The 27070-nt window shown below is 39.7% G+C and overlaps 2 protein-coding genes across 2 annotated transcripts in view; both read left to right on the top strand.

The window, feature by feature from the left end:
* Window positions 1–20086, top strand: part of LOC134797076 (anaphase-promoting complex subunit 1) — a 45291-nt gene extending 25205 nt beyond the window's left edge. Inside the window, exons 19-26 of the mRNA XM_063769299.1 lie at window positions 6071–6205; window positions 7737–7870; window positions 8239–8344; window positions 14917–15059; window positions 17074–17248; window positions 18022–18161; window positions 18586–18688; window positions 19626–20086. Of these exons, the coding sequence (XP_063625369.1) occupies window positions 6071–6205; window positions 7737–7870; window positions 8239–8344; window positions 14917–15059; window positions 17074–17248; window positions 18022–18161; window positions 18586–18688; window positions 19626–20054 (1365 nt within the window). The 3' untranslated portion in view covers window positions 20055–20086. The remainder of the gene's footprint in view (window positions 1–6070; window positions 6206–7736; window positions 7871–8238; window positions 8345–14916; window positions 15060–17073; window positions 17249–18021; window positions 18162–18585; window positions 18689–19625) is intronic.
* Window positions 20087–22088: 2002 nt separating this feature from the next.
* Window positions 22089–26911, top strand: LOC134797051 (chymotrypsin-2-like). Its single transcript, XM_063769271.1, has 5 exons — window positions 22089–22251; window positions 24412–24649; window positions 25141–25375; window positions 25832–26017; window positions 26724–26911. The coding sequence occupies exons 1-5, from the start codon at window positions 22200–22202 to the stop codon at window positions 26868–26870; spliced, it is 858 nt and encodes a 285-aa protein (XP_063625341.1). The 5' UTR covers window positions 22089–22199; the 3' UTR covers window positions 26871–26911.
* Window positions 26912–27070: the final 159 nt, after the last annotated feature.

The raw sequence follows: 27070 nt of genomic DNA, 5'->3' as shown, positions 1-27070 counted from the left end.
TATATTATTTTATTTTTATTTCTTTTTTTAAACTTTATTGCAGAAATAAAGTACAAATGGCGGACTTAATGCCTAAAGACATTCTCAACCGTAAATTTTGTATTGTTATCAAGCGAGTGCAAAGCATACAATATTTTATTTAACTTTTTGGTAATTTAGTTTTTCCAAATTATTCTAAACGGCGTAGCGTTATTTTTTTATTCAGTTTAAAGCTATGCTCGCGAGGTCTACAGAGGGCCTACCGGAAACCACGTTGCTCACAGCGCCACTAGTTTATTAATTTCCTTAAGTTGTAAACAACGATCGGCTTTAACCGCGAAAATCGAAGTTTGTAAGACTTCAAGAGTTAGACCAAGCTAAATTGACAGGGATTTTGATAGCACAGACTGTGCAAGGGTTTTTTTTAATTCATAATTTAATAGAAGTTTGACGTTTAAATAACACTTATAAAATAGCTTGGTAGGACTGATGCCACTCTAATTACGATGAGTAAAAGAGAAAGATGCCCATGCAATATTCGGTGTTCGCGGGTCGCGGGGCCTGCCTACCGCTGGGCTCGCTGGTATTCAGACGAACTTTTTTGACGGACGGACTCCGACAATTACTTACTGCACTCATGACTACGACGCGACTCACGCGACGGGGAGTACGGGCCGATTTATTAATGTTGAGCACATTTATGGCGCATGATTTTGTTACTCGACAGTCTGTTGAAAATTATATATCTTAGATAGAACACCATTTAACAAATTGACCAAGTCAAATCCCACAGTACAGCAATAAGACCTCAGTATTTAATATATAAATATGTTTTTATAAATACTAAAATACATATACGTACGTAACACCCAAAACTTAGGAACAAATATTTGTGCTCGTCACACAAATAGATGCCCTTACAGGATTTGAACCCGGGACCATCGGCTTCATAGGCAGGGTTACCTACTATACCAGACCGGTTCTCAAAACGATGACATGCTATTTATGAAATAGATGAGCGAAATTAAGAATCTTAAGTGATATTGATCACTTGTAATACGAATATTACGAGTGATCAATATCACTCGATTATATGATTATATTATTAGTCCTTTAGTGGTAATAGTATTGAACTGACAATACGGCGTATTATGTCTATAGGTTTGTATTTATATTTAATTTAATATGTGCTTATTTTCGATTTCAAATTGTTCGTATCGCCGCCTGAGCAACCTTGCGCAGCCTCTCAAGGCCGCGTCTGCACAGCGACCAAAACTGCACACTCAGATTTATAAGGTGCGTCTGTGTGCGTAAGTAAACTACTATACAACTAGGTACATACATAGGCGAGAACGCCAGTCATGCGTGCCGTCAGGGGGGTGTCACTACGCAGTTTAGGTACATACATTTGGCCGGCGCGCCGCGCGGGCCGGCGTATGGCAGTGGGCTGCCGCTCGGCTCGCACGATGTGGCGCTCGCGCAAAATTGAAAATACACAATGGCTTCGAAACCTATATCTCGATCTAATCCGTATAATAGTACATTATTGTCGAGGCTCGGAAGTAGCTACTTGCAGGCTGAGGATTCGTTTTAAACGGACGACCTTGGGAGTCCGTTTAATTGAATCCGAAGCCAGCAAGTAGCCTTCCAGCCGAGTCATATATAGTGCTTTTCTCAAAAATGGTGCAAGAAATATAAATATCATAGAAATATTTTACAAAAGCAACTTTCTTACGTATATATTTTCACAGAAAAAAGTAAAAACAATTGAAAAAATTAGCTTTGCCGCCTTTTTATTTTTTTAATAAAAAAATAGAAGTGTATTTTTCTGCCGAAAATACGCCAACCTATTTGAGACAGCTAAATAGTCGCGGTACTAATCATCTGTTTGGCTGTTTAATGGGCCTGTGCCTTCATTTGATATGGCCATTTCAACTTTTAAAAAGTTTGGAACTCGACAAATAATGGAATTTGTATGCAACATTGCAGTCCCAAAATCGAGACTGCAATGTTTTTAACTTTTTAATTTTTAACTGACCATAAACTACGCGCTTCGCAACCTATTTTTTAAACGGCAAAGTCGACTTTGCCGTCCATTTTTGAGAAAAAGATATTGTTGTTATTGTACTGTTTACGGATGTCTGAAGAACAAGGAAGTGAAGGAAGTAGAAATAACATTTTATTAAATTCCGGACGATATTGAAAGGTGAATTTAAACTTTAAAACATAACATAAATACTAAGTAATCAAATTCGATAACTAATTCGTTTTGTTTGCATAAAACTAAAGCGCTTTAGACCAATTTAAAATGATTATTGGTTGCCCAAAACAATATTAGGAACTGGCCAATATATTTTCAAAGGAATACGGCTGTGGCATACCTACCTACCTACTTCCGTAAGAATCAGACATACTATCTCCGGATAAAAAAAATATGTTTACAGAATCAACGTTTGTAATTCGTAGTATTCGTACATATTAATCTTAAAAATAATAAATCGGTAGGTATAGGTACAAAAACTTGTCAAGTTTCAACCCTGTGCCGACGCTCACAGCTCGGTCATAAAACTGCGACGCGCAAGGAAGATTCACGGTTCGTGCGCGGTTACGTAGGTATATAAGTTTCAATTTTGCTTGCAGGCGGCGAGTATAGGTATAATTTTATACCTAAATGTGACTTTTGTGAACGAGTGAATTTTCTGTACGGTAGTACTATTAGTTATTCTGTGGTGCCGACATGTGCCCTCCTATTCTAACCAGACTTCTTTCTAATAGGGGCGACAGGAACAGCATGCACGGTTTGAAATGAAACTGGAGTCGGTTAGTGGTGGACCGCGAAAGACCGATCCTTAGGCTTATGATACACTTGTAAGTTTTACTTACGTAAATAGGGACACAGCTATACTACAGAATGAGATATAAATATTGTTATCGCATTCTACCAAATACCTTTGTCCCTAATTACGTAAGTTAAACTTACAATTGTATCTTAGGCTTTATTGATACCTGCGACTTACGTCAAATTTAAAACATTAACTAACTATTAAGTAGGTACATACGTTGTATATTCATTCGGAAAATTATTAAGCACGTTATATGCCTGTAAATATTTGTTTTTAGAGCAAATAGGAGTATAGTGTTTTTGAATTTTAAAATACTATGAAATAAATTGTGTTACTGCCTTTTGTACGAAAATGCAAATTTTTAACATGAACTAAATTTTTAATAAATAAATATTATAGGGACATTCTTACACAAATTGACTAAGTCCCACGGTAAGCTCAAGAAGGCTTGTTTTGTGGGTACCTACTCAGACAACGATACATATAATATACAAATACTTAAATACATAGAAAACATACATGACTCAGGAACAAATATCTGTGCTTATTATACTAATAAATGCCCTTACCGGGATTCGAACCCAGGACCTTCGGCTTCATAGGCAGCGTCACTACTCACTACCCACTAGGCCAGACAGATCGTTAACCTTTATCTTTGCAGGGATCAAAATATCTTAAATATGTATTTTTTTTAGTTTTGGTCACCTATTGAGCATACTAGACTATTAAAAAATAAAGAAAAAATCCAATATTTTCCAGTTTCGGAAAATCATATGTATCATATTTGATACAATGCCAATCCCTCGACATACTATTTAGAAGAAAAATGTGGGTTTAAATAAAAATAAAACATGTAATGCAGCAGAAATCATCATTTATTGCTAATTAAACCCAATCTAAAGCATCAGATGACTATTACACCTGTAAATATAAATTATATCTACGAATACCTGAACACATTCATGGAAGAAAAATTTGATCCCGTAAAGTTACAAAAAAGTCGCCAACAAAAAGTTGTGTAAAATAGGAAAAGTAAACAAATAATTAAAAAGTAAAAAAAAAATATACTTAGGAAGCATTTTTTGCCATAAACATATTTTTCCGCGCTACAGGCTACGGCGTAGTAAACCTATTTTGATGACAACTTGGCAATGTATTCAATGTAATACAATCCTTTTGATATGACTTCTGAGTTCTTGGCAATGTATCAAATATACTACATAACAGTTTCATGTAAATATTCTGTGTATTAAATGTTTTTAGATTAGACCACAATGTAAATATTTATGCCCTAACAGATAGTAAATGCATCAAAATGTAGATTATGGAAAAATATATAAGTACCTACTTATCTAAGAAATAAGTGCCAAACTTTCAGTGCGAAACGAAATCTGTTGTTTCCGCGGCGCCATGTTGATTATTACTAATTAATTTACAATGACACTTGTGTCCATTATTTTTTTCTATAATAAAGGAGGGTAGCTCGACATATTAATGGAAAAATATTTTATTAGATAATAAAGTGAACATGCTAGATTTTTTAAAGTTCCATGTATCACGGGTGTTACAATGCCAAAATAAGGGTTAAGAAATCGGTTAATAGTTTGAATGGATTGGCAAGAACCAGAACAATTAATGAACAAGAATATTTTTTCTTTATTTAATGGAGTAAAAGGGGCATTGAGATTATTCCGATACCTAGATTTTTCGGTGAGTTGAGCTGAGCATAATGAAATGAACTCGAAAGTTACAAGTTGATTGTTTTCTAAAAAGAAATCCTAATTACACTTACAATTCTTTTTTAATTTTCAATATAAAAAAAATCGACCCCTCAAGAAGGTCAAGGTTACTTTTTGAACGTCCTCTTACTAAACATATAATAAGTAGGTAGGTATACAAATTAAACTAACCTAATTTCTGATTCGGGAGGCCCTATCATCGACATCGAAATTTCTTTAAATTTCGCTCGTTATGGTAGTCCCTCTGATGTTTGATATCATAACAAATTCAATAGGTACCTACCTTACCTAACTTTCCTAAATCATTGATACACTTTAACCGTATTGTTTCAATTTTCCGTATAAATTATAAGTCATTCAAGATTTACCTCCGACGTTTCGAGGACGGCGTTGCCCCGTCGCCGCCGTCAACGCCGTCCTCTTCGGACTTCGGAGGTAAATCTTAAAACTTAAATACATGAATACATTGTGAAAGTTTAAATAAGTATAGTGTTGTTCAAAATATACTTATCTAAACTGATAAATAACCATTTACCCGACTACCTGGCTTGTCGAAGGTCACTGTGAGATTTTCTATTGTTTGAGTCGTGTATCCTTTTCGAGTTTAATGATAAGGAATTCGTTGTTAACCCATTTCTATTAGAAAATATGTTTATTTATATTCCTCGGACCATTACGTTCGCATGTTGTGATTTTAAATTTATTTGCTTAGTGTTTATTTTAGAACCTTCACCCACGTTCATTAATATATTTATTATGGGTACTGTAATATAAAAATATTTCATTAATTTATTAAAATCAGAAACATTGTAGTAGGAAGTACCTAATATAAAATATAACACGAATCCCGGAATGCCCACTGCATATCCGTATCAGCAGAATGATTGAGGTCATTAACCCCGTGTGGCACCGACTTGCCTGATAACTGATTATTTCACTTGAAATTGGGATTAGGTATTAAGCGCTTATGACACTATACCCACATACTGAAACCGCAAGAGTGTGTAAACTGTCTAAGGAGACACTTCCATAGGTATTTAGGTATTTGTTGTAAGTGTTGGCCTTTCCTTTTTGACACAAAATGGTCATGGTCTTTTCTATTTGATAATAAATCTAAGACAATACCGCGTTATAATTATATATCTAGGTACCAATATACATTTTTAATTTAATATGCGCATACTTTTTACTTACGATTTTATTTAACGAACGTTTCAAATAGTTTGTATCGGCGCAACCTTGGGCCTCTCAAGGCCATGTGCATGGCAACCAATGCAACGCTTAGCGCCCAGAATTATTTATTAAAACTGATCGTACCGCAATGCCTTGTTCTTTTTGCCCTAACGTGATGCGTAGGTACCTACTATCCAGATAACTTCAATCCAGCATAAGAGTCGCTCTTTGATTATGCATTATTGTGTATCTCAAAGTCGCTATAACAACAAATACTAAAAAAGTACGGAACCCTCGGTGGACGAGTCCGACTCGCACTTGACCGATTTTTTTTAGATAATGGCGGGCCGCGGTGACATCTCGGTGCTGCGCTACTGCCGGCGCCTGCGCGCGCGCGTGGCCGCGCCTCCCCCCGCCGCGCAGCAGCCCTCCGCGCACAAGCCCGCGCCCGCGCTCACACACGGCGGGCAGGTAACAATCATTATGAAAATCGTTTTAACTCAACTATAATATTCATTACAGTTCATAACTACATATGCTGCTACTTTACCGCACTAGTGCGATAATTAGTAGGTACATTACGTGCCTATGTCGAAAATTTAAAGGGTTTTATTTAATTTTCTCAAACATGCAATGAAATATTGATGTTATGTTCCTTATAATAGGCTGCGAAGTATGACGTTTCAGGTGCGGCTAGGACAAAAGGTCGTTAATGGAATTTCATACACATCTTGCAGGCCTAGGCCGGCAAAGTCCTCTTTTTTAATTTTCATTTCACAGATATTTGTGACACAGCATCGTGGTATTCATCCATTACAAAAAACTAGAGGCAGTATTTGCTTTATGGTTCGTAATGACACTCTGCCACTACGCCTATAAAAAAAAAACAAAAAACAATGTTTGCTATAATTTGCAGTTTTATTTGTATAAAATCAACATGAACTTAATAAATAATACATTCTATAATTTTATAATTTAAAATTATAAATTTAACTACACAAATAAAAACATTTAAAATATTTTATCTAAACGTTAGCGGTAAAAAGGTCTACTCAAACACGCGTAGTTATATTTTTTAAATTGTTATGGAGGTAAAGTTGAAAAATATTCATTCTGTTTTATTGGATTTATGGTGCGTTGTTGATTTTTTGACTTTAATATGAGTTCCGACGAAATAATGAAATTAATATTAATTGTAATCGTAGGTGTTGGAATTGGCAGCGTAAGCAGAATTGATTTTAATAACTTGCTGCCTCTGCCGCCAAGTCAAAGACGAAGTATGTATATGGCAATTTTATTTGTTGAAAAACTAAGAAAAATGGCTTACAGTTTATTAGAAACAGTTTTGTGGCATATTTTAAATGAATGTAACTACAAATTCGTCAACACTGTGGAAATTATACTTATTTACTCCATGCATAAAGCAACGATGTATGTGAAACATGATATCAACGTGAAAGACTATGTAAACTTAAGTAACGAAAACGTCAGTCAGACGGATACAAGGCGAAAAAATCAAAGATACATGAGAATATACGGGTAGTAAAAATACACGACTCGTGTAAAACATACGCGTGATAATGATATAGGTACGTGTTGGTTATATTTTGGGTGTAGTTTACTTTTAGTTTTTTCTATAAATAAAACTTGGGTTTCGTGGATTTTGTTATTTATTTATTTCATTGCATGTTTGAGAAATTTAATTTTATTTTTAGTGCGATTGGATTGGATTGGACAACTCGTGTTGATTTAAAACACTCCCTTCGGTCGTGTGACCTTAAACATTCATTCATTGTGCAAGTTGTTCCGAAAAATAGGAAAGTTCTCGAAAATACTAGAAAAAAAGCAAAGGTTACTATTTCGAAAATGGAAAATATACACTCTTTTGTTACTGAGTGGCTCTCTATAACATAACTCAACTTTCCAAGGATTTCTGGCGAAATTGACTGCACTGCAACAAATGATTTACGTCATTCAAAGTCATATTTACTCATAATTCCAGATGGCAGTCCACTGCACAATAGGCCTCTTATTCTTGGGAGGAGGCCGGGGCACATTGAGTACGGCACCAGAGGCCATCGGCGCGCTCGTGGCGGCGTTCTTCCCCAAGTTCCCCACCCACAGTGAAGACAACAGGTATTGAAAATTTGTAGAAAGATGCCTTCAAGTTAAGTAAGTATAACGTAACGTTCAAGATATCTATAATAAGTTTTTTGATTTTTTTTTATGAATGATATCAGTCGATCAGGTTTGTTTTGAGGATCAAATGTCTGTATGGGACCCATTGACTTAAAGCAATACAAAAGTCACAAATGATGGTCTAAGTCTGGCACCCGCACTGTACCTACTGACGAAACGCTTCTACCAAAATGGCAATACATCGTGAACATGAAATGGCAAAACTGTATCGAGTCTTAAAACAGAGCACTCACTATCACCAATTGAACCTATTTTAATCCTCTGCCTTCCAAAATTATTTACTATCATCAAAACTTTTGTTCCAGATATCACCTGCAAGCGTTCAGGCACCTCTACGTGTTGGCCGTGGAGCCCCGTCTCATTTTACCACGAGACTTGAGCACAGGGAAACTATGCTACGCACATATACAGGTACGCTCATGGACACTATGACAATATTTCGAATAGGACATATTACGCAAAACTCTGCGCAGGGGGCGCCACTACCACAATCAATCACAATCTGGGGGTCTACCGCGAAACAAGAAATTCGAAATTTCGTTATCTAACCTCTATCACTCTTGCATATTCGAGCGATAAAGAGGCAGACAACTAAATTTCGTTTTTCGCGTTTCCCGGTAGGCCCTTGTTAACAAACCGCCTTGATGCATCAATGTCATAGTTTATTGTCTGTGAAAACTTGTCAAACAAGTGCGAGTCGGACTCGCGCACGAAGGGTTCTGTACCTTAATGCAAAAAACGGCAATAAAAAACGGTCACCCATCCAAGTACTGACCCCGCCCGACGTTGCTTAACTTCGGTCAAAAATCACGTTTGTTGTATGGGAGCCCCACTTAAATCTTTATTTTATTCTGGTTTTAGTATTTGTTGTTATAGCGGCAACAGAAATACATCATCTGTGAAAATTTCAACTAGCTATCACGGTTCGTGAGATACAGCCTGGTGACAGACGGACGGACGGACGGACAGACGGACGGACAGCGGAGTCTAAGTAATAGGGTCCCGTTTTACCCTTTGGGTACGGAACCCTGAAAACAGTTTAAGGCACAGTATGTATAAGTTACTCTATGGTTTACTAGCTAGCTTAGTGCTGCACTCTGGCGGCAGAACATTTGAAATGAAATGAAATGAAATGAAAAGAATTTATTTGACACAACAATCTTAAGATTAACAGATATTAAATACCTATAAGACATAGTGCAACGACGCTGATTTTCAGTGGTTCCTTAAACTTAAAACTTAATCCTTAAATTTAGAAATAAAAATATTAAGAACAATATAAAACACAATGCGGAGCAAGTAGTCTTAAAATTAATATCCAGCAATAAACACAACTATTCTAAAAAAACATGTAAACAAGCGATGAATGGAAAGTTTAATTACCTACGCAGCATAAACTAACTTTTTAGAGCACCGTACAAAACTTTGTTCACGGTGCTCTTATGGGATCACTTCGGTCTTGCAAATCGGTTAAATGCGTTTTTCTCAAAGACCGTTTGATGTAGGTACCTAAAATTTGGAATAGTTATGGCAAGTACCATCACTAACACTGTGAATAAGTCAAAACTGCTTATTTCTGATTTTAGGGGGAAATTTAGGGGGTTGAGAGGAGTAGCTTGAATTATTTTTTATTTGTAAGAATCGTGTGGGGTACCATTAGAAAGCTTGCAAAAAATTGAGTCGATGGACTGATTTTGACTTCATTTTAGAGTGCAATAGTTTCGATAAAAAATGCATTTAAAGTTGCAAGTTTTCATACAAAAATTTTCACCTCTGTCCTGGCGATTTTCGCGAAAACTATAGCTAACAGGCAGCTGACCAGTCAATACCCAACTTAAAGAAGCATGGAGACGGCGGGAAAATTATCAGCTTAACTTTATCTTTATTAGTTTTTCAACTGCAGCCTGATCTTTGGTTGCTTAGGGCTAGCTAACTGATGCTTACACTGGTCATTTCATATTAGGAAGTAGTTTTAGCGAGAAAGATCCTTAGTTAAAACTTTGGCATTGAAATTTATGACTTATGTCTTTGATACAAAGTTTAATTCTGCTTGCTTATTTTTGTGGGATATTTTTTTTTTCTGAATAGCCTACTATAAGTATGAGAGAGATCTACAAAATACAACCTTATTATATTGCAAATAAGTTTAAATTTCGAACGGGCTTTCCAACCAATTGACTATCTCAATGTGCCCAGTAAGAATCATATTTATTATTGCAGTTTATCTGAAAAAATTCAAATTAAGAATTCCGTTCTTCACTGTCGTTGTGTTTTTTTTTTTCACAATAGAGCACATAGAGTTAGTAAGGCGTATAGAGAAAGGGAACGGTGCTCTAAACACCGTAGTCTTGACTTCGTGCTTGGCCAATTATTTAAATAATAGACACAGGTGACTAGGAGTGGGAATTTTGGTTAGTGAGAAGATGAAGTTTTAATTTGCTTTTAAATGAAAAAAGTGAACCAGCATTTCTTATTGGCGGAGGAATGTTGTTCCAGCATCGCGTGGCAGCATACCGGAAGCTGCCACGAAAGCTAGTCAAACTGTGTCGCGGGCAGATGAGACGGGAGGCTTGTCTTTCGTGCATTCTAGAAAATGTAAGCTTGTCAAAGAGATAAGAGGGTTTTTTGCTGTTTATAATTCCAAACAATAAGGAAGCAAGGTGTAGCGTTCTGCGTGCGTCCATTTTAAGCAGTTTACTATTGTTTAAGAATGGTGTAACATGGGCACGCTTTGGTATCGAAAAGCAAAATCTGGCGCAGGCATTTTGTAGTCTCTGTATTTGCATTTTTGTACGCGACAATAGACACCCTCCTATTACTGTGTCAGCATAATTGAGCTTTGACAGGATAAGTGAATCACAAAGCTTAATACGCATATCTATGTTAAGGTGTTCACGGATCTTATATAAAACTGTAAGGCGATAAAAACAATTTCTGATATTCTCTAGGACGTATTTTTCGAATTGAAGCCTTTCGTCTATTAGTACCCCAAGCTTCAGATACACGAGTTATGATCTCATTTAAAATATGGACCTGCGGATTTTGAGATATTGTATTCATTATTTGAAGTTTTGTACCGATTACAATGAACTTTGATTTTAGGGGATTTATAACTAAACTATTTTTTCAGACCAGAGTGCAATCTGACTGAGATCTTGGTTATTTTTTTTCGACAGCCGAATGAGTGTCTTCACGCTTGAAAGAAGTGTACATTTGTAAGTCATCTGCGTATAGGTGATATTTACAATGATTGATTTTGTATGTTAAGTCTGCGCTGTATACTAGAAATAAAATAGGGCCCATAATTGATCCCTGGGGAACGCCTCTGGTGACCATAGACTTTTCTGACACCATTGATACGCCCTGTGAGTTGCTTAATTCTACCCTTTGAGTGCGCTCACCAAGATAAGAAGCAAACCAGTTTACCGTTTTAGGGTCAAATCCATAGTATGTTAATTTTGATAGCAATAGAGTAACATTAATAGTATCAAAGGCGCGCGAGAAATCCAGTAAAACAAGAATTGAAGCTTTTCCGCTATCTTGGGCAGTGAGGATATCATCTACAACATCGAGAAGGGCAGTTGTTGTACTGTGGTTTTTTCGAAATCCCGATTGATTGGAGGGGATGATATTTTGTCCTTCAAGATATTCTACTAGTTGCGTACATACTGTTTTCTCTAATATTTTAGACATAAGAGGAAGAATACTTATAGGACGCAGATCTTTGAAATTAGTTGGTGAAGTGACTTTAGGAATAGGTCTTATCACAGCACTTTTCCATGCTTCAGGGAAAACGCCCGTCATAATCGACTGGTTAACAATAGCTGTAATAGTAGTCAACGTGCGTGGCAAGGTCATTAATAACATATCGAGGGATATGCAATCATTTCCCTGGGCCTGGGTACTAATTGAGCGTATTATTTTATCGATAGCAGTTTCTGTTACTGGCCGCAGTTTAAAGCATGCATCACTGTGTCTATTGAATTCGAAATATGTTAAGTCGGATATTCTAGTTTTGTTTTTGCCAGGAACATCAAGAAAGAAGTCATTTATGCCATTGGGGTCTAATAAATGCTGTGGTATTTCAGAATCTTTTTTATTAAAGTCAGCTATGTTTTTTTTAACGTGTTTCCATAAAGCGCGAGGATTTTTTACTTGAGATGTAATGTACTCATTGAAATATGCAGATTTCTCATTATATATGGCATCAATGACCACCTTTTTCATGTCTTTATAATATACTTTGTGAGTATCTAGGCCGCTCAGTTTGTACTTTGCGTGTGCTTCGTCTCGTTTTGCCATTAGTTTTTTAATATTATATGTTATCCATGGAAACGACCGTTCCTTTAATACAATGCGTTTTAAAGGTGCATATCGGTCAAACAAATTTAGCAAAAAAGCGTTAAAAGTAACTACGGATTGATTAACATCGTCTGATAAAACATTCTCCCTTTTAATATTATTAACATCAGAATTAAAACTATCTAGATCTATGTTTTTGATTGGACGGTAAACTATACATCTTGGCGGGTTTTTAGCCTTTGTTATGTTCAACTTACATGATATAAACGCATGACTACTTAGATCTGGAATAAAATTTACACATATATCGCTAACCTTAACGCTAGAGCATATATTATAACATCTATCAATGTTTCGCTGTGGTCTGTAAAATGGGTGGATTGGTTTATATATTGACTAAGATTATGACAATACAAAAATTCGTTTATTTTTTTAGTATTTGAGTCCTGGTTTTTTGACATATCTATGTTGAAGTCTCCCATCAGAACAACATGGTCGAAAGAAGAAAAATGAGAGACAGAGTCGCTTAAAGCGCTGATAAAAATATCTGGATTTTGCCACGGCGGCCTGTATGCGGTGCCAATAGCTAGCTTAATTCCATTAACAGTGATACTTAGCCACATTTGTTCAATAGAAGGCGCTATCGGGTGCGCGAGCAGGCGCGCGTTTATGCCACGCTTGAGGTAGAACCCGACGCCGCCGGTAGCCGGGCGGCGCGCCTCCTCGCCCTCCCGAAGCCACGTCTCATTAATAGCCATGATATCTACTGGATGACGTTCCATAGCTACTAAGAATTCGTCATGTCGTGTGCCAAGTGAACCTGGATTTAACAGCCCTATACTGAGCAACGATTTTTTTATAAACTTAAATTGTATGGTATAAGAGATGCTGAGTTGTACATACTTATTGTTCGTAATATAAATTTTAAGCATAGTAACATGACGCCAGTCGAATGCGATATGTAGAACTAACACTGATAATGGCCAAAAACTTTAAGTAGATCCGATTCAGTACGCAAGCGTTGGCGAGAAGTTCCATCTTCTTTGCGGGCAAAAATCAATCCATCGCGCGTCCACACGTACTTCCAGTGAGCCCGCGAAGCTTCCTCGCGGGTTTTATGGAAAAGTTGGCGATTGTATCGGGTAAACCGTTCGTTGATATAGAATCGGTGCGCGGGCTCACACAACCCCATGCCTTCTGCTGTGACGTTACGGCGCACTCGTGCAGCACTCAGCAACTGGTCTCGCGGCGCGCGGCGCGTCATCCGCACCACGAGCGGCCGCGGCCGCGGCCGAGCGCCTGCAACGACTTCCTGTTCGCGTCGTATGGGTCCTACTCGTTCCGCTCTGACGATATCGCGTTCTTCGATGGTGACTCCAAGCTTATTAGCTACGGTGAGGGCTAAATGTACGCATTGCTCGTTGTTTTGTTCTGGAATACCAGCAATTTCCAGGTCGTTTCCGAGGAGCTCTTGATCGCGGTCATTGAGATCAAGTTTGAGGTTGGCGATTTCGCGGTCTAAATCTGCAGTGTCACTGGAAACCCTCTCACTCTGCTGACGTTCAACTATGTCCATTCGCGCCGACAAATCGTCAATGCGTTCCTTGCATTCTTTAACTGAATCGCGAAGGCCGGTAATAACTGAATTGAACTCGTGCATTTCGACTCGCATCTTTTCCATTTCTTCACGGAACAAGCGCAGCTCAGAGATCAGTTCGGACTGTTCGGAGGAGCCAGTCGTATTTGGAGACGTAGATGAAAGAGAAAGCGGGCGATAATTACGCAGGTTCGGTTTTCCAATCGCAGGGGTCTTATTTTGGCTAACAGCGGAACCCGTATTGGCCTTCGACTGTTTATTACAATCTGGACATTTCCAAGACTTCTTGTGCTCGGCGTCCATTAAATAATAGCGTTTGTCTCCGACGTTAACGCATGCTATATCGTAAATTTTCATACATATAGAGCATTTTAGGTATTCTTTATTTGCGATGGTTAATGAACATTTAACACATATCATGTTCTTTGTGTTTTTTGATCCTGTGGGATCAATTTTATTCATTTATCAACATCAACGAATAAAATTCACAAAATAGTGTAGCTTGCGTAAAGTTCAACACACAGCTGGTCAGTTCTCGGAAATCGCCCAATTTTTCTAGGAACTAGCAGCTAGTTGCTGTGGCGTACATCAAGTCCAGAAAGGCGGAAGCGCCGCAGAATTTCTTATCTCTTACGCGTTTTGTTGAGATGATAGTTAGATTCGCGCGCACTTTTGTTTTGTTTTATGTTTTTGCTAATTGTACTTCAATCAAACTTCTGTGTGCACTAATTTTACCAAATACACATTCACTGTTTTTTGCGGTTTAATTTGATATAAATTACATGGTAAACAGTTCACTTTAAACCACTTTAAACTATTTTTGAATAGGAGCGAGTTAAAAACCCTGTTGTTCAGTCCGCGGTATTGTATAAGTATTATCATTTCAATAATACCCCCTATTTGAAGGATTTTAGCCAGATCTGAACGCACCTTAATTGTGGTGACCACGTATTTTAAGTCTGGAAGAGATACCTCTTAGGGATAAGTTCGCCTTTGTACTACATATTAAGGCGCAACTAAACAAAAGCGCATGACTTTAGGGTGTTCGATAGACTATGTTGAGAAAAAACTTGGATATTTACAGGTGATCGATCTCAAAGGCGCCGTTCGCGAAATGAAGGCGCCCTGCATCATACCTGAATTAGACACACTAAGGGAGGTCCGGGTTAATGACCCCCGGTACTGGCCCATAACATTCCAGCGAGATCGCAATTGGGACCAGTTGAAGTGAGTATATTCAAAGCCAGTTATTACTGAAATATTACCGGGTGATAGATCTCGAAGGCGCCGTTTGTGAGATGAAGGCGCCCTGCATCATACCTGAACTAGACACACTAAGGGAGGTCCGGGTTAATGACCCCCGGTACTGGCCCATAACATTCCAGCGAAATCGCAATTGGGACCAGTTGAAGTGAGTATATTCAAAGCCAGTTATTACTGAAATATTACCGGGTGATAGATCTCGAAGGCGCCGTTTGTGAGATGAAGGCGCCCTGCATCATACCTGAACTAGACACACTAAGGGAAGTCAGGGTGAATGACACTAAGTACTGGCCCATAACATTCCAGCGAGATCGAAATTGGGACTAGTTTGAAGTGAGTATATTCAAAGCCAGTTATTACTGAAATATTACCGGGTGATAGATCTCGAAGGCGCCGTTTGTGAGATGAAGGCGCCCTGCATCATACCTGAACTAGACACACTAAGGGAGGTCAGGGTGAATGACCCCCGGTACTAGCCTATAACATTCCAGCGAGATCGAAATTGGGACCAGTTGAAATGAGTATATGTCGTCAGGTGAATCAAAACTCTATTTACTAAAAAATAATTAAACAAAAATCAACCTTATCTCAGTACTAATATAGTTCACTATGGCTATGAACTTGTGGTGGTAATTTGTGAGTTTTGGTTGTCACCTGACGGTGTAAAAGTCAGTTATTAGTGAAATATTACCGGGTGATAGATCGCGAAAGCACCATCATCATTGAAACTAGACACACAAAGGGAGGTCAGGGTCAATGACCCCAGGTACTGGCCCATAACATTCCAGCGAGATCGAAATTGGGACCAGTTGAATTGAGTGCAGTTTTACTTTTGCTAGTAAGAAATAGTCCGCGAGCGAGCACTTATGGCTCCAAATCCGGATCTAAGTAGGCTGCGGAGTATATGGTGAAGTGCCTAGGAAAGCATAAGCTTTAAACCTAGGACGTTTTTGCTCTATATTCCAGGCAGAGGTATACGCCATTCTAGAATGTGCGTCAATCAATCTGCAAAGCAACTACGGCAACCACACTATCTATATCCATTCGGATAGCCAGGCGGCACTCTTAGCCCTAACCTCTGATGTCACCACATCGAGGCTGGTTGAGAACTGCAGGCAACTAATGAACAACCTTGGAGCCAGGAACAAGGTTGTTCTACGTTGGGTTCCGGGGCATGCGGGTATCGTAGGAAACGAAAAGGCCGACGAACTCGCGCGAGCCCCTTAGCCCCTGCTAAGGGGAAGAACTACAGCCCTGAGCCGTATTGTGGTACTACCAAAAGCCTAACGCGGCTCACCCTAAAGATCTACTGTCACTACAAAACCATTCAACTCTGGAGAGAAACAACAGGTTTGAACTATGCAAAGCGCTTATCAAGGCCTTCAGCAAAAAGGCGTCTTCGAACGCCTTAGCGCTGTCTAGGAACCAACTGCGCAACTTGGTAAGGGTGCTTACCGGGCATTGCGGCCTAAATAAGCACATGCACACTATCGGGAAACGTGACATAGGGCGGTGCAGACTCTGCATGGAGGCAGAGGAGACGCCCTTGCACATCATCACAGAGCGCCCTTGCCTAATGCGTACTCGTGACTTAATCCTGGGCGGACACATATTGCGCCCGGAGGAGTTAAAGTCTCTCGAGGTCAAAAAGATCCTGCAGCTGTTTGTTGTTAGTTGCAGGTTTGGATCGAGAGTTGTAGTAGATGGCGATCACAATAGATCAGGGATGGTCGCAGTGATACATAGGCTTTGGAGCCTTATATAGCCCCTAACACGAAGAAGAGCACTTATTTCCTGTAGCGCGGCTTTCGGCCTCGCGCCTTCGGCCCTACCGGTCGGGCTTCGGCCTCCGCTGGGAAGACTTTGCGACTAGTTGAAATAAGCATTCATTGGCAATAACACGTATGAGTCTTCATTTTGTATTGGAAATGGGGCGCTTGGCACTGAAAGTGTTAAATTAATTCTCTTTTTTTTCCAGAACACTCCTAGAATACACCTGGTGCATCGACATAAAACAGCGAGCTGGTTGTCTCTCCTACCTGGACGACCCCCACGGGTTCCTCTCCATCCTGGCGCAGACCCTGACCCTGGACAACACCAACATCTGGTCCGTCACGCCGGAGAATATTGAACTCTTCACCAATGATGACAAGGTACAATATTGTTTAAACATAACATTACTAGAGTATACCGTGCATCGATATAAAGCAGCGAGCTGGCGGCTTAGCACGGTCGCGTTTTTATCCCTTGTCACCATGCCTGTCACGTTCTAACAAGTATGTAAGTGCGAAAGGGACGCGCATAGTGATAGTCGATAAAAATGGAACCGTGCTGAGCCCGCTGGTTGTCTCTCCTACCTGGATGACCCACACGGGTTCCTCTCCATCCTGGCGCCGACCCTGACCCTGGACAACACCAACATCTGGTCCGTCGCGCCGGAGAATATTGAACTCTTCACCAATGATGATAAGGTACAATATTCTTTAAACTTATAATTTCTGTGTTCAAATGTTGTTATCACGATTTATAATATGTGTTTGCGACTAGTGTGCGATGTTTTTACCTATCTGTAGCCTTACCGCCCGTTTGACACTGACATATTCGCTAGCGTGAGCGTAACTATTTTCTATGCATGTCGCTCGTACTGGTATATTAGTGCGAGCGAGATGTATAGAAAGTAAGTTACGCAGACGTTAGCGAATATGTCAGTATGACACTGATAAGGCAAAGGCAGTCGTGGTAAGGCTACTAAGGACACTGTCTATGTACTATTACCCCAAGAAATTATTATATTCAGGTCTTTAAAAATCCATAGGGGTCAAAGGATAGCGCGATCCACAGTTAGGGTAACGCCATCTACCGTGAATTTCAAACAACATTAAATTTACCTATCGCAGTCCCTTGATCTAATAATCTTTGTCCCCAGGTCCGCAACTTCGTAAAGCACTACCTTTCCAAAGACAGTACGTCGTCCATATGTGCAGACTGTCTGCTCATACAGAAGAAACGGAAAGGATTGAAGAACGAAAGCTTTTTGCCTAAGCAGTGCATCTGTAGGACTTACAGGTAGGTTTACGGTTTAAGACTTTTTGAAGTGAAAACTTCTTTAGCGGCGCTGAGCACTTTTTGAGATGGGGAAAAAATGTAAATTCGCGACAGCGTAAGACGTAAGACGCTTCGTAAGACGGACACGTGACCTGATCGAAAAACTGTTACACTTTGAGTTTTCACTTCTGCCGGCACTTCCGGAGTGCAACCTGTTGTTTTTTTTCTGGCCTAGAAATCGTTGATATATTATTTTAACCCTGTAGACGCCACGCCTATCCTGCGTGGCGCTTCAACGTGAACCTTGTCGGAAGCGGCCAAAGGGTTATTAGAACGTGAGAAACGGCATTCGGCGGCAACTTTTCAAATTGATCTAATTTTGACCTCCTTTTGCATCACTCTCAATACGTCATAAAAAATGTTTAAATAAATAATGTTGTTCTAGCCGCGAGGAGCGCGAATACGTGCAGAGTCTCAGTATGGTGACGTACGAGTGTGTTGTGAAAGACATACTCTGCGCGTTACCCATATGGACCACATTCTTGAAGGTAAGTTGCCATTTTTATCGTAAAAATAAGTAAATAAATGGTTTCACAATGTACCATAACGCTCCGCGATTGTCGCGCCATTTAGGGTCCTAACTAAATTGGTTGTTCCATACTTGCGCTATAGAATTTCCAATTTAGCAAGAACCCTAAATCGCATAACAATCCCGGGTGGTGACTGGACCTTTCGAAATATTGCTCCCAAAGCCTGGAATTTACAACAATGTGTATTGCGTATTTGTAAACGATTTAATATTGTATACACAACGTTTTTCAATCGTGTCCAATCTCCTTTTTTTAAAAATCTATGTAAAAATTAAAGCAGTATAACGAATTAGATAAATTAGTATTGTCGACCATTTTCGCGGCGAAATAAAATAATCATAATCATAATCATTTATTGCATATCATAAAATATCTCACTGACTGACAGACTGCCTACTCTCAGCAATTTTGCAACTTATTTTAATTTTTATTAAGGCTTATTATAATAAACTGCTATTATATTAAACTGCCTAATCAGCGAAATGACCTCGTTATAGTAATATCACTCTATTTATGAATTGTAGTTACTTTTGTAACTGTTGTCAGTTAATTCTATAGTACCTGGGAGACCAGCTTTGCTCGGAAAACATATAAAAACTCAAAAATGCGCTTTTTCCCAGAGATAAGACCTCGCTAGATCGATTCGCCTCCGAAAACCCCCATATAGCAAGTTCGATCGAAATCGTTTTAAGATACCTCTAAATCCGCTTGAACCATCACAAAATGTAACGTTTTCTATGAAAAGGGACCTTATTGTTGATGGCGCTTACGCCATTATTAACGTAGTTCCGATATAACTACAATGCCGCGCGACGCTGTGCGGCGTAAGCGCCATCGACAATAAGGTCCCTTTTCATAGATAATGCCCCAAATAAAGCCACGTATTTCCTTTCAGATAATAAAAACAATGAAATCCGACCCCTCCACCTACCACATTTGGCAGGTGAAGCTCCTCCTCTCCCAAATAGAAGCTCACAACAAGCGCGCCCTCAACGACATGAAGATCGACGGCCAAGACCAGAGCGAACCGCTCATGTCCAGCGAGTTCACCTTGGCCATCAAACAGAAAGTCGCACACATATTTGACAGCTGGGAACATAAAATTACCCCCTATTTAAAGAAGTACTTAGGACTACCTAGTACTAGAAAGATATCGAGCACGGATGACGATATAAAAAAGATTCTATGTGCGTTTTTGATCTTTCACGATTTGCCGCGGAACGTGTTGAAAGGAGCGGATTGTGAGTTGGAGGGTGTTATGGCGATGGAGGGGTTAAGTTTGAGTGTTGAGGCGGTTTATAAAATTGAGTCGATGTTTAGGTGATAAAACATGTAAAATATAAATTGAAAGGCTGTGTCATTATTGGTTTTGATTGTATTTACCACCATTTTCAAACTGTTTTCATTTTGATCCATCAACGACTTGGCAAGTCAAGGCGTTCCTCTCCCCTCAACGACATGAGAATCGACGGCCGAGACCAGAGCGAACCGCTCATGTCCAGCGAGTTCACCTTGGCCATCAAACAGAAAGTCGCACACATATTCGACAGCTGGGAACAGTGGGAACACAAAATTACACCCTATTTAAAAAAGTACTTAGGACTACCTAGTACTAGAAAGATATCGAGCACGGATGACGATATAAAAAAGATTCTATGCGCGTTTTTGATCTTTCACGATTTGCCGCGGAACGTGTTGAAAGGAGCGGATTGTGAGTTGGAGGGTGTTATGGTGATGGAGGGGTTAAGTTTGAGTGTTGAGGCGGTTTATAAAATTGAGTCTATGCTGAGATGATAGATTGTTACGAGATTGGATTGTGATGTTGACTGACTGTACCACTGTTTTCAAACATTTAAAAAAAATGGATTACTTTTGTTGGTCGTTGTATTTGTAATATTTTATGAATAAGTTACTTTTATTCAATTAGTTAAGTTTTAAAGCAGAAATGTAATTGCTTATCTGTTGAAAATGTATCGAATCTCATTAATTTTTAATACAATTGTATTAAACAATTACCTACATATAGTGGTCAAAAGGTTCAAGAATTAAATGAAAGCCGGTCTTGTCACTACAAAAAGGGTATGTTTTTTGCGCACAAAGCAAAATCGTGTACAGTATTTTACTATAAATCACTGAAACGCTTTTAAATATGAATAAAGCGTATGAAATAAATATTGTTTTTGAACTCCATTTTATACAAATAAATCGTACTAAGAGCGTTTCCACACTGTCCGATCCGATATCGGATGTCGGAAGGAAGTAAAATGTAAGAAATATGTGTTTCTCTGTATTTATTTATACATTTAATAAAGCATTATTACTAAAAAACTATAGACAACACAAAAAAGCCGGACTTAACGCCAATGGCACTCTCCTGCAGCTGTTTCTTTTTCATAGGCGTCTTCCGACATCCGATATGGGATCGGACAATGTGAAAACGCTCTAAGTCTGTACTAAGTACTATTCCTGTACACAGATGTTCCATAGTTGTATTCTGATGTTAGTGATCAAAATAACATACGCGCCTTGATGCGAATCTACAAGACGCTCCGGTGTGTGAGTGCGACAACACTAAGCACGGTATTAGCGATGTCCTTCTCGCATACCAGAGGAGCGTGCTAATCCGCATCCAATGTGAAGACCGCCATAGGCTAGATCTGTTCGTTTAACCTTTTGAACGCCAAACGGCGCATCCATTTGCCGTGCCACTGACGCTACGGGGGTAAAATTTAGTTTTGTGAATAAATAATGCCAACCTAAAAGTGGGGTCGTTGTCACGATTTTGCGTTTACGTCAATTGCCGTCTGTAGTGTTCAAAAGGTTAAGAGGTTTACTACCATATACTTACTATTCGTATGTGTTCCCATTAGTCCCCGCCCCACTTGACCGCCGCCATATGAGGCGGGGACAGATAGGAATACACCGTTTGTATACATAGCACACCATAATTACATATATAATAGTTACTTACGATACAAGTGCGAGAAATAGCGAATTACCTATGCGCACGTGTATTGTACAACGCTTATGGCCCTTTAAATTTTCGACGAAGTTACGTAATGTGCTCATTATAGCATAGGGTGCCGTAATGTAGCACCAGATGTACTGTAAATCGATTAATAAATCACTGAGAGAGTTGCATTTTCCAGTTTTGGGTTCTATTTGAACAACATTCAAGTTATTACATAGTTTAAATGGATAACTTAACAAATGCGGCTTTCCATCAAAGAAGCGTCCTGGACATGGAGAATAAGGACCCTTTAGGCATGGAACGCCACATATGACGACACTTATTTGCTAATAATTTTCTATACTTTCCATTAAGAAAAAGATAAAAACTTAATAAAGTCATGTCATTGATTACAAATCAACTATTTGGATTATCGCCAGATATAATTAGATATCGAAAGTTATAAATGGCGGGGTCGCGTCGCCCCAAAACAGACGCGGGTAGAATTCAGGAGGCATAATGGCGTACAAAATTGGAGTTTTGCTGATATCTCTCTTCGTTGGGAGTTTTGGTAAGTGCAGTTTGATTCATTATTTAAAATCATAGAGTTAGACGAAGAGAAGTCTGCAACGATTTTGATAGCACTCGCAGTGCAAGTGTTACCTATTTACGCGTCACAATTTCTTAGAATTTAACATTTAAAATAACATGCACTGCGTGTGCTATCAAAATCGTTGCAGACTTGTCTTGGTCTAACTCTACCCATTTATCACTACACCTTATAAAAGTCCCCCGCCGCGTCTGTCTGTTTGTGTGTTTGTTTCTATGTTCGCGAAAAACTCAAAAACTACTGAACGGATTTTCATGCGGCTTTTACCTATCATTAGAGTGATTTTTGAGGAAGGTTTAGGTGTATAATTTGCTAACCCGTGCGAAGCCGGGGCGGGTCGCTAGTACTCTATAAAGTAAAGTTTATAAACACGTAGCTTATACACATAGGGTGAACTTGTTATCTGACATCGAAAGATAATTAAAGAAAATTACTTCCTATGGGGTCATCCATTAATTACGTCACACGAATTTCTAGGTTTTTTTACCCCTCCCCCCCCTCCTTGTCACACTTGGTCACATTTGGCTAACCCCTCCCCCCTGGTGTGACGTCACATTTCTTCAACGAAATCGGCAAATATTTATTTAATATTTTATCAAAATATTTTTGACAAAAGAAATATTAGTAATTTTATAACCCAAAACTGATTGAGAAATAAAATTAAACGAATAAAAATGATTATCGTTTCAAAACCTTGTTATTTAAATGATAATTAGCGTATAAAATAATTTAAATACATTTTCGGTTACTGATGAAGTTAAAGTGACGTAACTAAGTTTATGACTCCCCCCTCCCCCTTGTCACAACATGTCACATTTTCTTGACCCCCTCCCTCCCCCTAAACGTGTGATGTAATTAATGGATGACCCCTATTGAGTAAATTCAGCCATTATTTTGAACCCCGTACGCCTACGAGGAATGACGCCGTTCGCGTGAGCCTTGCGACGTACTGGGGGGCTCCGGGGGAAAACCGAAATTCGCAAATTGCGGGGATCTTTCTCTTTTACTCCAATGAAGGCGTAATTAGAGTGACAGAGAAAGACGCCCGCAATTTGCGAACTTCGATTTTCGCGGTTATAAAACCCTGCCCATATTAGGTCGTTGCACGAAAGTTAGTGCGATTTTTTTTGTGAAAATGTAGACAGTTCAGTACAAATCTCGCGCCAGCTCTTATGAGTATACGTAAAGGGCACGAGTAAATTGCATTAAGCATCAACTATTAGTCGCATCAAAAATGTGTTCTAAAACTACATTACAAGCAAAAGTTACAGATCTGTCACCACTTTTTCGCGACAGGGTGTGTCTAAAAATTTTCTATATCTATATGTCTACAGATCTTTAAGCACTTTTACACAATTTAGGTGCCAAGGTACATATATTAAGATGAGCACGTGACTTGGAAGCAAAAACACAATCACGCGGCCCCAAAATTATTACCTAAGTGTTTATTTATTTATAATTTAAATTTACAAATCACAGTTATAATCGCGCTTGATTTTTGTTACGCTGTCGTGTAATCATAATCAATAGATAACACTGACGATTAATTAGCTGCTGATAGAAACGCAATAAACCCAAATTAGTATTTCATTGATAATCTTTGAAATATTTCGTTATCATAAGTAACACGCACGACGTCAACAATTTTATTTACCAACAAACGGGGTTTTGCACTAACAAGATATAAATTGTAATAATATATATTTACTCATAAAACACACAGCCTGAATATCATAGGTACAATACCCCTACTTCTTCACACAGAACACATAAGGTGTTCTTTAACACTATGATTTATTACCTGTTGTAGAGGTACACGACTGTCTGTGGGGCTAACCCCTGCTCTCGTCCAGCCTTTGCCAAAATACACCGTACCTAATAATACCGGCACATAACTGGATTACTTCTTTAACATTCTCAGTAAATGTAAGATACATCTTAGCGGTAAAGCTCCAAGTCACCGAAGAGCCCAAAGTAGGTAAAGTTGCCGAAATATAAAGTGAGCAGATGTTGTTCAGACTTGTTCGAGAGATCGGCTCACTTTATATTTCAACCTTACCTATCCACGTGAGAAGCGAAACAATCCCCCTGCTGCTTTTGACAAATCCTTTCTCTTTCCAGCACTCCCCCGCCTCCAAACTCCAGATGACTTGTCCATCTTCTTCGACCACACGGACTCGAGCGCCCGGATCGTGGGCGGCTCCCAAGCCCCAGAAGGCAGCGTGCCCTACATGGTGGCTATGTCTCAGGGGCTGCTCATCCGCTCCTTCATGTGCGGGGGCTCCGTCATTGGGCCGAGGCACGTGCTCACGGCCGCGCACTGTATTGAAGCTGCCTTTAGCTTTGGAAGTCTGGCTACGTATGTATAATACCTACCGTAAAATGTGCCTGCTTTGCTCCAAAAAATAAAATAAATAGGCTAGGGAAAAAATATACCGTGGGTATTTAGGTAGTTTTGGACCAATGCTTATAATATTCCAAATGTTATACTTAAATCTGAATTTTAGACTGTACCTAACTATCGTTCTACGAAAGATAAATCTGTGTATCAATGCTCTGCCTAATGACTACTTTTGCAAATGATTAGGTACTGTGCGTAATGAAATCCTACCGAACGTTACTCTGCCAAAGGACCCGTCGGCGAATCGTCTGCGAAACGAAAATCGGCGTATTTTTTCTCGGGGAATCAATAGGGCACCGAAGATGAGAATAAAATCTGCACACTGTAGATAAGGCTGACGAAATATAAAATTAGCCGATCTCTCGAACAAGTTTGAACAAGATCGGCGCACTAGGTATATATTTCGTCAACTTTACCTACTGTTAAGTTAAGGTAATTCATCTTTCCAGCTCTCTCCGCGTGACCGTGGGCACCAACCGCTGGAACCTCGGCGGGCAGACGTACGCCCTGGAGCGCAACGTCACCCACCAGCACTACGTGTCGAACGTCATCAAGAATGACATAGGTTTGCTGGTGACGACGACGGACATCGTCTTCTCGAGCACCGTGAGGCCTGTGGCGCTGGCGTTCGATGAGGCCGGCGCTGGTGTTGCCGCTAGGGTCGCGGGATGGGGCAGGATCCGGGTAAGTTTTTATAACCCAGCCGGTAGGTATGTCGCCTTTTTTGCTTTTCGAACTTGCTGGGTGATATACTGCTGTTTGTCCATTAGACGGGGCAACGGGACACAAGGAAAAGTAGGTACCTACTAGAATTGACAATCTGTCAGGTAGATTTCCCATTCCTCAAGAGATAATTATTAAGACTCAGAATCAGAATCAGAATTATTTTATTTGCTCATTTCGACTTTGCCACGAGAAGACGTCCGGCTCTGGAGCGCGCGAAGCACACCCCGAACGTAAGGCTCCGCCCAACTATTTGACATTAGGGCGACGCAGGCGCCCGGCACAATACGTATTGTACACAATATGTATTGTAAAATTAACTGTTATAGCAGGGATTAGGTAGACACGAACTGACAGATTTATTTTCCAACAAAATCCTCAATAATTTAAATATAACACTAAATTAAACTTCCACAGGCAGGAGGCGCTATCTCCACCGTGCTCCTGGAGCTGTACACGGAAACCATCGACAACCAGCTCTGTGTGGATGAAGCAGCGAAAGCAGCGATAGAGTGGAAGGAACTGTACAACACGGACGCACCTCCCGTTGACCCTGTTCTCGAGATCTGCACCTTCCACTCTGAAGGACACGGCAATTGCAACGTAAGTTCTTTTTTTCCTTATATTTCCTTCGGTTACACTCTAAAGAACCCAAGCGTGTAAGTAGCAGAGCTAGACGCCACGGAGTTCGAGCAACAGGACAACCTCCCGTTGATTATGATGCTCGATATCTGCAACTTCCACTCTCACGGTCACGGCAATTGCATTGTAAGGTCTTTCTTAGCTTTCCTTTGGTTACACTCTAAAGATGATGATGGGGTTCTTTCGACACCCTCCATTCTGGAGAGTTTGGGGCTTTTTCCGCCTTTCAGCTTTGAAAGCTGTTGCGGTTCTCACCCCACCGCTGTCGTTTCTATCGTTTATTTGGGGACGATTGGGCGTCAGTTAGGCACTCGAAAGAAGCCAAGCGTAGATGAAGCAGAGAAAGCATCCATAGAGTTCGAGTTGCTATACAATTGTGAGGACACCTCCCGTTAATCCCATCCTCGAGATCTGCACCTTCCACTCTCACGGACACGGTAATTGTAATGTGAGTTCATCCTATTGAGAGAGTCGAGGGACTCTATTGATTCGTTTTCGGAAGATTCGTTGAATAATTGCGTTGCGCTCTTCTTAAGGTTTATTGAGCTCAGTTTTGAGCCGCTATGGCGAGGCTTACCTAAGTCCGCCAAACGTTTAAATACGCCACCTTCACCCTTTTTAAATTATACTTATTTAAAAATAACCCTATAACCTTATTTTGTTTCAGGGCGACTCCGGCAGCGCGCTGGTGCGCACAGACACCCAGCAGCAGATCGGTATCGTCTCGTGGGGCTTCCCTTGCGCGGTCGGCGCACCCGACATGTTCGTACGTGTCAGCGCGTATAGGCACTGGATATTTGAGAATGCCGTGTAATAACCTTAGTGGCTTAATAATACGGTTCAATTTTAAATAACACGTGTGTACATGGTATTACAAATCATTCCTACCTATCTTGCGCATTTTTTTTCGGTCTGGTCATCGTCAAAATATTTTCAGCTTTATATTATGAAATGGGTATAATTATAAAAAAAATATAGTTCGTTTACTTTTTTTTATTACTGCAACAAAAAACA

This window comes from Cydia splendana, chromosome 14, assembly GCF_910591565.1.
Source record: "Cydia splendana chromosome 14, ilCydSple1.2, whole genome shotgun sequence".
NCBI classification, from domain to species: domain Eukaryota; kingdom Metazoa; phylum Arthropoda; class Insecta; order Lepidoptera; family Tortricidae; genus Cydia; species Cydia splendana.
Note: the sequence above shows the minus strand (reverse complement) of the source record. Positions and strands in the feature narration are given on the sequence as shown.